The sequence below is a fragment of the Girardinichthys multiradiatus genome, chromosome 1, assembly GCF_021462225.1.
Source record: "Girardinichthys multiradiatus isolate DD_20200921_A chromosome 1, DD_fGirMul_XY1, whole genome shotgun sequence".
Classification (NCBI taxonomy): domain Eukaryota; kingdom Metazoa; phylum Chordata; class Actinopteri; order Cyprinodontiformes; family Goodeidae; genus Girardinichthys; species Girardinichthys multiradiatus.
Window position 1 is genome coordinate 2,647,856 of NC_061794.1, and position 11,308 is coordinate 2,659,163.

Below are 11,308 nucleotides of genomic sequence, written 5' to 3' on the forward strand. Positions count from 1 at the left end.
AGTCATTCTGGGCCTTAGTATATATCACAATAATAAAAAAGTATATCCTCTTAATAAAATCTCTGAAGATCACAAAACTGATTATTTGAGTTGGACAAATCAAAATAAATGCTTGAAAATCCAACAGACAATTTAGCCTTATATTTACATCATTTATTTAAGTTTATTTCACAATAGAAATCAGTATTAAACAAACAAATTATAATTTTTAGATATCCGTAATATTTTCAGTAAATACCAGTCAAAACGTTTGAGTATGGAAAAATTACACCAATCAGTTTCAAGAACTTTAATTATTACTCACTCTAACTCAATAGACTTCATCTACAACAACAACTTGTAAAATTGAGTAGTTTTTAACGGGACGTGCCGACATTCGCGCGCAAGAAGAATGGAATTATGGGATTTTAACCCTGCTTTAAGCGACAACACCAGGCAAGCAACGGTCGAGGAGGCACCACGGTAAAAATCACCTGGAGGACTCCATATGCCAGTACTGTAAGTAGAGTGCTCAAAAAATGTAGCAAAAATTTAATATGTAACAATAAGAAAATGTAACAAAATATTACAAAATGTCCTGTGCGAGTGTTAATGCAGCTGTTGCTTTTGAGCTCACATAGCAGAAACGGTAAAGCTAATGACTTTAATAGTGATATAAATGCTATGTAGCAAATTTTACTATATTTTGATGATGAAATTGTGTCTTAGCATAAATTTTGTGGCCATGATAGATGATTCTGTTTTTTTTTTTTTTTTGGCTCCCGCTAACACTGACGTCATTTGAACGTTGATTTTACGTTTTCAAACGTCAATTTGAAGTTTGTAGTAGTAGTTTAAAATGAGGTGGGTCTGAGAGATTTAAAGATTTAAAGATTTACAATGCATTGTAATTGGGTAAAAATGTGGAAAAACTTTATGAATATAATATTTATATATATAATATTTATATATATACATATGTGTGTGTTTATTCATATTGTGTGTGTGTGTGTGTATGTAAAACGTTAATAGTAGAGCTTATAAAAGTAAAAACTGGAATGTAAGAATAATACCGGTAATAATAATTATTTGAATAACCCTCTAGTCATCCACACTAATTAATAAATAATTACCTTAAGAAATAATTTCACCTTTTTAGTGTAAATTTTCCATTGTAGTTGTATAATTTACATAAAAAGAGTGTATCATTTTAATAGATGTGTAGGATAAAACATAGTGGTTCAAAAGCTATGTACATTAATAGAAATGGCATTAAATCAGTCTTTTTGCTCCATATTGTAACACTTTTTGTCATATTTTTTTTTTTTTTAAGGTGGCAGCTCATGGGCTGGCAATGTAAACTTTGCAAATTTGAGGATTCTTCAAAAGGCGAGCTGCTCAAGCATTATCGACTCAAGCACGGTACCTTTGGTCGTGGCTATTCAGTACCCTGTCTTTATTTAAGCTGTCCTTGCTCCTTTAAGACATGGGGTGGCTTGCGTACACACTTGTCTAGATCCCACAAAACTGAAGAGTGTGAACGTGTGCAATCTTTCAGATGTCAAATTTATCCTAGAACAAAAGACTATTTTCAGCATATTAACTCCCACTTGAAAAGACATGAAACAATAGAATGTGTTTTTAACAGATATGATGTCAAGACAAACATATACGGGACCTATGCAACACACAAAAGTAGAAAACATAAGGCTTATTCATGGGAAGACTTAAAGATTGATGTGATCGCAAAACATCCTGTTGCTACAGAAAGTGAAACTGACTTATCTCTGTTGGAATTATATGGTCACGTGGATAGTGATACCACCTTAGAGTTGGGATGTGAAAGGGATACTTCAGGTGAAATAGTAAAAGCTGTTGGTTCTCTCTTGCTAAAATTGGAAAGTATCTATAATGTCTCTTGCAAATGTGTTGATGACTTGGTGGAACAGCTTCAGTTCATCTGCACTTCATCCACTGAGTACATTCCAAAGTTAGTGAGTGATATTTTTACAAAGAATAGCTGTGCTGTTGATGAAGCTATTGTTAGTGAATTGGTTTACAAACTTCATCACTCCAATCCTTTTACTGCAGTCTTGGGTCCTGATGGTCCCTTTTCTTCTAAATTTAAGAGGGTGAAGTATTATAAGGAAAACCTCTGTGTAATTGAGCCAGTAGAGTATATTTTGGATCCAAAGGAGAATTGCAGCTTTCAATATGTGCCTGTTCTTCCATCCTTACTGCAATTATTGAAAAATGAAGACATTGTAAACAGGTTATTGACTAAACAAACTACTTCAGACTACTCACAGTTGGCATCCTTCCGTGATGGAAAATATTTCCAGTTAAACGAATTTCTTGCTAATGAAGAGTACAGTATTTCACTCATTCTGTATGTAGATTATTTTGAAATCTGCAATCCTCTTGGGACATCACGTAAAAAACATAAAATCACAGCAGTTTACTGGGTACTAGCCAATAGTCCACCTGAACTGAGATCACAGTTAACATCAATTTATTTAGCTCTCCTTTGTAAAGCAAAAGATATAAAAAAATTTGGGTATGGAACAGTTTTTGAGCCTCTTTTGACGGATCTCGTAACATTGGAGAGTTTTTTTACCTCAGGTTGGAAAAAATATCAGAGGTACTGTTTTTTGCATTTCAGCAGTCAATCTGGTTGCTCACTCTTTGAGTGGACTTGTAGAAAACTTTTGTGGACATTATATCTGTAGATTTTGTATTTGTGACCGTTCTGAATACCAGAAAAAAGAAGTGCATTCAGGAGCTTTTCCACCAAGAACAAAAGAGAACTACAATTTACATGTTCAGTCTGTAAAGAGAAATCCTGCTCTGGTACACTGTTGTGGTGTGAAGAAAAGTTGTCCCCTCACAGAGAAATTAAGTCATTTCCATTTTGAAACTAGGTACCCACCTGACCTTCTACATGACCTTTTTGAAGGCATAATTCCTTTGGAACTAGCACTGTGTCTTAATGTGTTCATCCACAAGTAGTACTTCACCTTGACTGAACTTAACAAGTCCATCACTGAATTTCCCTACAAATTTACTGATAAAACTGATCACCCCCAACCTATCCCAGCAAATTTTGCCTCTCGTAAAAGTATTGGTGGGAACACCACTGAAAACTGGACATTGTTAAGATTATTATCATTCATTATTGGTGCAGCTATACCACTGAATGATCCAGGATGGCACATTCTCATGATATTAAAAGATATAACTGAGCTTGTAGTTGCCCCCACACACACTGAGGAAAGTATTTGCTACCTAGACACACTGATATCAGAACATCGGCACAAGCTGTTGGAAGTTTTCCCGGATCAAAAATTGATTCCAAAGCACCATTTTTTGGAGCATTATCCTGATTTGATAAGAGGGTTTGGTCCGTTGGTTAGCCTCTGGACTATGCGATTTGAGGCAAAACATAGCTTCTTTAAGCGCATTGTTAGACACACAAACAGTTTCAGAAATGTATTGATGTCACTGGCCTCAAAGCACCAAATGGTGATGGCATACAGTATACAAGAAAATGCTTTGAAACCTGCAGTGTGTGTCACAAAAATATCATCTCTTCCATTAGATATACTTGATACAGGAATACAGCAGTGTTTCAAGGCAGTTTATCCAACACAAACCTCTGTGAATTTGTCCAATGTGGTTAAATTCCATGGAACTAAATATGCTGCTTGGATGGTTTTTCCTTATGGGTCAACTGGTGGTATACCTGGTTTTATTATGATTTCACAGATTGTTGTTGTAGATGATAGTGTCAGTTTCATTGTGAAAATGCTCAGCAGTTGGTATGATGTACATTTTAGGGCATTTATATTAGAACACTCTGGAAAAATGACCCTTGTACAGCATAGTGAACCTGGGGACATGTATCCCTTGACAGCATATTTGGTGGGAGGAAAACTCATGGTGACATTGAAACGTCACATTGTTTGCCAGTGTTAGGTGATGAGACTTTTAATGTCTAACACCTTCCTTTATTCAGATATATTTTGCTGTTTCTGTCCAGATGGATTCAGTTGCCTTGAAAGTGGTTATAGAACACCGGAGTGAAAAGCTTACACTGTCCTCAGGAATACCCAGCACAGTAGAACAGTTACACAAAACTGTGAAAGAGACATTTGGACTCATTGAGGATTTTACCCTGCATTACTTGGATGAGGAGTTTGGTGATTACTTTTCTCTCCATTCTACCAACCAGCTTAAACACAAGGGTATCATCAAAGTTGTGATTATTCCACCTGTAGTTCTTACATTGACTGCTTTGACTGAAACCCAGACAGATGTCATGAATGACAGTTCAAGCTCTGCCACTCATACGACAGCCAGCCAGACAGATAACACATCAGCATCTTCACAATACACTATTATCCTTTCCCCACATGGAAGCACACAGAAAACATCATGGCCAAGTAAAATCACCATTCCACTTTTCTCTGTGGCAACAGAGGCAGTACTGAAGAATGCCAATGAAGTGTTTGTAAAAGATGGCACTGTGCTGAACAATACTCGGATCCGATCTGAAATCATGGAAAAATTAGCTGACTTCATGTACAGCTACACACCCTACCCTACAGGCCTTCAGATCGGTGAGGTGGCCGAGGCTTTAGTCAGAAACCATCCATGCCTGGCAGAGCTAGGCAGTCGTAATGGCTGGCTTGGGTGGATGTACAGTCTTAAATATAAGATGGGAAATTACAGGTCAAAGCTCCGAAACCTTGGATTTCCTGAGGTTGCCTGCAACTCACTTAAGAACAAGAACCCAGATGATCGGTCTCCTGCAAAGAATATAAAGAAAGCACAGAAAGGAGAAGTTGTGTTTCTCCCACACTATCCTGCTGGAGACAGTAAGGAACAACAAGAGCTGGACCAAAACCAACTTATCGCTGAATCAAAAAAGAGAGACAGCACAGTCATCAAGGACTTGATGTCCAGAACCTTTGCACATCGGAGACATGATGTTGTCAGGCTACAGTTGAGCATCAGTGACATCAAGGACAGATGGCCCGCCTTGTTTGATGTCTCGCAAGTGAGTATCCGGAAATGTTGTATCACAATGGTCAACACATATTCTGGACTGAAAACCTGCATGTTTCACAGCTACACACTCAGTTGCACTTCATTAATTAGTTAGTTTAACCTGTACCATCTAATGCAATCAAAGACAACAGCTCTGACACATACATTTTCAATTTATGTTGACATTGTCAGAAATCTGATAATTATATTAAGCGTTGTCTAATCCATATACGTTGAGGGGAACAAAATATTAGGAAAACTTTCCACAATGTCAACATAAACTGAAAAGTATAAGCCAAGTAAAAAGAGAATTTATTGCAGAGCTGTTGTATTGGACTGCGTTAGATTGCACAGGTATACCTAATGAAGTGGCTGGTGACTGTAATATTCTTGCAGCCTAATCATCTCAGTATGAATTTAAGTTTTTGCTGAATGACAACAGATGAGTCACCAGTTATTTTTTTCTCTTTTCTCATCTTTTCTCATCTTTCAGATTAGCGCAGAGTTGCAGAGGATCACCACACTGAATCTTGAGCCAAACTTCATGGCAATGTTGGACATCTACACACCTGAACTGTTGTCCTTATTTCAATCGAAGAAAGGTGCTGCAGGAGAGAGACAACGGGCACAAATGAATGTTCTACTTCAGGTATTAAACTGTATCCTCCTATTCAATTTATAGCTTACCTGTAATAATCATAATTCCATCTGTCTCATTCACATTTCTCTTCTTTAAGTTAATCACCATCACTAATTACATATTCATAATCTCACAACTTACTTGTATCCCCTCTGACTCTTCATCCTCTGCTTTGTTCCTTGGTTTTCCATCCCTCAATCTTTCACATCCTCTGGACACCATTTTACATGTTTTGTTTTCATTTTATATCACTGCAATCCAGCTCCAGTTAAATGTTTCTAAAGTAAATTCTATTGAAAGGTTTGACATTAAAGTTTTTCCAAAGAAATAAACCTCTGCTTGAATGTGTAGTATTGTATTTTATTAGTTCTGCAAAGTTCTTTCTGTTCTGCAGAGTGGAATCCCCATTCAACAGACACGTGAGGTTGTCATCCGATGTCTCATCAGCCATCTGGGAGAAGATGCAGATGCCTTGTTTAAGGACTTTGAGGTCAGTATAATACTGTAGTTGTCCTGATTTTTAACAATGTAAACATGGGTGACCATAGGGTTGCTGCAGTACAGCAGCTTGTTTTTTCCATACCGCACACAAAGAAGAGGCTGCTTTTCATGTAGCATAAAAAGCAGCTGCACATCAGCTGCTGTAAGAGTCACCCACATCATTTATAGATTGATACTGATTATTACTGTTTCATGTCTGTCCTGCTTTAAATACATTGAATGTTATTTTCTGTGTCAATTTTATTTTTTAGAGAGAAATAAATTATGAAAGCATTAATTAGTTTTCTTGTCTGTTTTTAAAAAAAGACCATAGACAAATTTGGGACCACCACACTAGTATTGTTTAGTTTGTCCACTTTATGTCTTGCTATACTCTTATGTTAATAGGTGACATTTGTCTTGTGACATGCAGGTAGAAAGTGAGGTTTAAATAGTTATCTTTATTTCTGCAGGATGCTGCTGATGGATCAGCCAGTGTTCAAGAGGAGTTATCAGAAGAGGTGATGAAGATTTACCTGCTGAGGAAACGAGACGGGTCAATCGATGTCGGGATTGTGATTGAGGGCAACACTGTCCTCAGCAGTCTTGGGGATGTTAGCAGAGCCTGTTGCTATCTCTTGGGTCTGACCTATACGTTAGATCTGCGATACCCCAAGAACCTCAAGTACAGTTTTGAGGTTTTCCAGAAAGTATTGCTGGAGCTAGATTCTGGAAAACCTTCCAACAAGATTCAGAGACTGAAGAATTACCTCAGTATGTAGTTGCTGGTTACAGTTCAATAAGATACTCTCTTGGTCTCTTCAATGTTAATGGAATTTTTCATTGACAAGTCTAAAGTTTGCTGACATACTGTTGTCCTAATGTTTACATAAGAGTTGAGTTTTTTTTTCATAGTGAAATTGCATTTTGAACTGGTATTTTCTGTTGTTTCGCTTGAAAAAATTAAGTGAAATATCATTGTTTTTGGTGCATTTCAGGAGGATTCAAAATGTTCTTGCATTTCAGCAATATGCTTGTGTTCATTTCAGCCTGATGCTCACATGGACATTGTCACATCATCACTGGCGATAATTATTCATGTTGAAAGTTTTAATGCAAGCTGAGTTTTCCATTAATACCAAGAGCCCGTTGTTCTTGGTGCATTTTAGCCAAGGTTATAGAGACCCCTTAGGGGTTCAGTTCAGCTGTTTTTACAGCATGGACATTTTTACATGTCATTTGCAAAAATAAGCTGTTTAAACTTGATATTTTATATTTGTCAAATCACACAAATGTTTAATTAAAAATGTTGACATGTGTAGAACTGCTTTGTTTATTTTATTTTATTTTATTTGATATCGACCTGACATCTAGATTAAAGAGTTAATACTTTCTAAAGAAATAAGTAAATGTAACACATTTATTCTGATATTTGATGGTCCAGTATGAAGTAGATTATGTTAAAAACATTAAGTAAATGTAGCAGAAATCTTTGGTTAAACAATAATCTCATTTTCAGTTGCATCTAATTAACATTTGAATTATATCTACTCAATTTTATGAGTGGTTTGAACTTATTGTTACTATTGCATAGACTTAAAATTCTAATTAAATCAACTCAATTTTATATTTCATGGTACTCAATGTAATTTTTCAGATCTGCTTTTTAAAAAAAATTACATTTACTTAATTCATAAGGTAAATCTAAATGATTTCACAGCTTTCAAATGTACTCAATATTTTAAGTGTAAAAATGTTACACAGATAAAATTGAGTAGAGCATAGTTAAAGTTTTTAGAGTGTAGAAGTGTTCCTCCTGGTGCTAAAAATGAAAGAAAAGTCATATTACATAGAAGGTTATGCAAAGGACAGATATTTTCATGCTATACAAACTTGTTAAGAGTAAATATCATTCAGCCCCTTGATTCTATATAGATGTCTACTAAGGAGGCAACAGACTTTAAAAACAACTTTATTCACATTTACATCTCAGGAATGAAGCTGGATTATTATAGAGGTCTGAGAAAAGATTTACTTTCAGTCTAGAGACAACAATGACCAAAAATATACAAGCACTGTCAAATCTAGTTGTTTCAAAGGAATTCATTTTTAAAACAAAAATATTATAAAATTAATTGCATTAAATACAATTTTACTTACCAAATTGAATATCAAAACCATACTGGAGTTTGGACATGACTGTTGAGAAGTGGCAAGTCACACCATCCCCAATTGCTGGATCTCCTAAGCAAAAGACACACACTGCATACATCACTAAACAGCAACTGTGGTCATGAATGTGTCTGCCTAACATGATGATCTCAAATCAAATCAAATTAAATCAAATCAAATCAAACTTTATTTATATAGCATTTTTCATACTTAAAAGCAGCGCAAAGTGCTTTATAAAATAAAATAAAAATAAAATAACAAACAGTGCCGTCCCCCAACCCCCACTTTGAGAACATAATCCTAAAGTAAAATATAAATATATCAATAAAAGTGAAACTAAACTTAAAAACACCTCTACCTTTAAATAATTTAGAACCGTTCACAATAGATGGTTGTTTTCAACAAGACCTGCTTGTCATTGATTCAGTAGACTAAACATTCGAGAATAATTTTCCATTTAAAAAACATTTTTATTTAAAGAATATAGTTTAGAATCGCTGAAAATCACGTCACTGCAGCACAGCTCTTGAAACAAAAGACACTAATAATTAAAAGTAATGTATCTGCTCCTATGATCATAGGATTATGACAGTAAAATGTCGAACTACTGCCTTTTTTTTACATGGATCATATTTACCCTTAAGCGTGCACATCAAAGGAGAAGCCCAATTAACATGAGCCATCTTATAAAAAGAAAATATTGCCGTTTCCCTTTCCTCTGCACTGTCTCCAAGATCCAAGACGATACTTAAAGTTTTTTCAGTTTCTTGCTGACCCAACAGCCCTTCTTTGAATCTCTTTGCTGCCTCTGAAGGATCTGGCTCGATTTTCCAACCTATAAGCAGTTTAGAATATAAAAAATTACTAATTACTTCCACGAACTGTAGGGAGCAACACACTACTGAAATAAAGCATAAAATGTGTAAGCTCAATGGAACAGACCAGCAGAGCCTCTCTCTTCAATGGAAACTAGATCAACAATCTCTGGAGTAGCAGCATGTCCCTGATGTATCTCTAGTGCTGATGGGCCTTGCTGTCTGATGTCCTGTGGGTGGGAATATTCTTCGTTTACCGCCATTCGTACCTCATCACTGCTCTGCAACAGTCTTTGTAAAAAAAGGGGATTTTGTTAGTGCATTTCACATAATACAAATTAAAAACTGATGACTACATAATATATCAAAAGTGTAAACGAAAGGCAATATTGAAATAAAACATTTAAATTCACAACAGTTCCTTTCTAATGCTCCTTTGTTGTGCAATACCTTGTGCATTCATCGCTGTGATTTTTTATTGTGGAAAAAGGAAACTCATTTCTCTGGTGGCCCAAGTAGTTCAATGTTGCTCTCTGTTTGAGATAACTGTAGAATACATCATTTTCATATTATACACAAATATATAAGTGTAGTCTGCATTTTTTAGAAGAGAAAAACAGTTTAAAGATGAAGAACTTCATCTAGTGATAGAACATACAGTGACAAACTTACAGGATTGGGATTAAGGTTCCTCTGGAGTGGCCTGATGAAAATGGTAGCATGCCCGATCTGACTTAGGGGATTCTTTAAATATTGAACAGTGTAGCCACTGTTTGGACATGGGATCACCAACAGCTGCCGACTCCGAGTACTGCCAGCTATCTTAAGGAGGTCAGAATCCACCACCGTCTCTGAGTTTTGGGAATGAGGATAATATGAAGTCTTTAAACTCTTCTGGACTCGTATGACTTCCTGAGAAGTGAAGACCGAAAAATATTAATGACAATTAACAAAAATAATATATTTTAATGTACAGGAAGAGATCCTGGAAAAACAGTTAAAGCAGGCTATATTTTGAAAAAGCATAATAAAAAAATCTGAGTCCCTGTCTCCAGAACGCATGAATAAGAACCAAAAATAGGGCTGGGGATTATGCTGCTTTTTTTAATATCTTGGATCTGAAAAATATTTGAAACTATACAGTAAAAAGTGCTCCAGCGAAAGATCTTCTTTGTGTGTTGTTTGTTTTTAAGATCACTATTCTTTTTGAATCGTAAAATTACATACAGCATAACACATCCACTAAAACCGCATCTTGTTATCATGATGCCTTACAAACCTTGAAAGGTGAGATGCTTTTTCCCCAACCCTGCTGCTTCAAGCATTTGCTTCACAGATCGATTAAGGACTAACTCCATATGTTTGTCCTCCACACAGCAAAACCTGTGCGTGTATGAGTGCAGCTGTGGAGACACAATGATAGATCTCCTCCTTGCTGGTCCTCTCCCACGAGCATAGGGGGCAAACAGTCTTACAACCTCAGCTAGAATCAAGAGACAAAATCAGAAAAAAATCAGTGTGAGGAAATGTTAATCTGTGGAATTTGCAACATGTTCATTACACAAACATACTGTACCCTCCACTGGGTGTCTTGGTGTCTGTGTTGGGGGTGAAATTACAGAGTTCACCACACTTGGTGCTGCAAAAAAATAAATAAGAATTATGAAAAACATAAATAAATAAAAAGTAGCAAATGCCACATGATTGGTAAATTCAAATTAAGTTGATCCAGTAGGCTGCAACTTTATTACACAGCGTTGCCACACAGCCACAATCTTGCATTTGTCAGTTTGCTCCCTCAGAACATTGTCTGTGGCCATGCCAATAACTTGCTCATTTTTAAAACAAGTTGGTTTGTCAGAAATGCTGTTGTAATACTATATTCCTATAATTACTGATGCACATTATAGTGAACTCTCATATATTAGTAACAGTTTATTAGCAAGACAACATTATGTTAGTGATTCAAAGAAATGTTCACTTAAGAGGATGAACATAAGAGTAGTGATAGCCTAATAATGTAGCAATATGGAATGCTCCTTTTTAATATCAATAGCAATTAGGCTACTATTATTATCTAGCACATCAAATCTGTACCCTTTGGTAGTCACCAAGGGCGTGCTTGCTGTGTTTACCATTTAATGCTTAATATATATCTTGATTTTTTAATACC

General features: G+C 35.8%; 1 protein-coding gene and 1 long non-coding RNA gene across 3 annotated transcripts; both read left to right on the forward strand.

Annotated features, from left to right (window-relative positions):
* The first annotated feature begins 394 nt into the window (after nt 1–394).
* Nucleotides 395–4,828, forward strand: LOC124874487. Of its 2 annotated transcripts, none has more exons than XR_007039829.1 (3): nt 395–498; nt 1,313–1,401; nt 4,711–4,828. It is a non-coding gene; the product is annotated as an uncharacterized LOC124874487 (long non-coding RNA). The 2 variants fall into 2 exon arrangements; XR_007039818.1 differs by lacking the exon at nt 4,711–4,828 and adding an exon at nt 4,019–4,112.
* Nucleotides 4,829–4,936: 108 nt separating this feature from the next.
* Nucleotides 4,937–6,930, forward strand: LOC124883121. The gene is made up of 4 exons (XM_047390085.1): nt 4,937–5,038; nt 5,522–5,677; nt 6,063–6,158; nt 6,622–6,930. The coding sequence occupies exons 1-4, from the start codon at nt 4,937–4,939 to the stop codon at nt 6,928–6,930; spliced, it is 663 nt and encodes a 220-aa protein (XP_047246041.1).
* Nucleotides 6,931–11,308: the final 4,378 nt, after the last annotated feature.

Excerpts from the sequence above, each read along its gene's own strand:
- LOC124883121 (XM_047390085.1), top strand. The coding sequence starts at position 4,937 with ATGTCCAGAACCTTTGCACATCGGAGACATGATGTTGTCAGGCTACAG. Across the intron at positions 5,039-5,521 it reads CCTTGTTTGATGTCTCGCAA|ATTAGCGCAGAGTTGCAGAG; the intron begins GTGAGTATCCGG and ends CTCATCTTTCAG. Across the intron at positions 6,159-6,621 it reads CCTTGTTTAAGGACTTTGAG|GATGCTGCTGATGGATCAGC; the intron begins GTCAGTATAATA and ends TTATTTCTGCAG.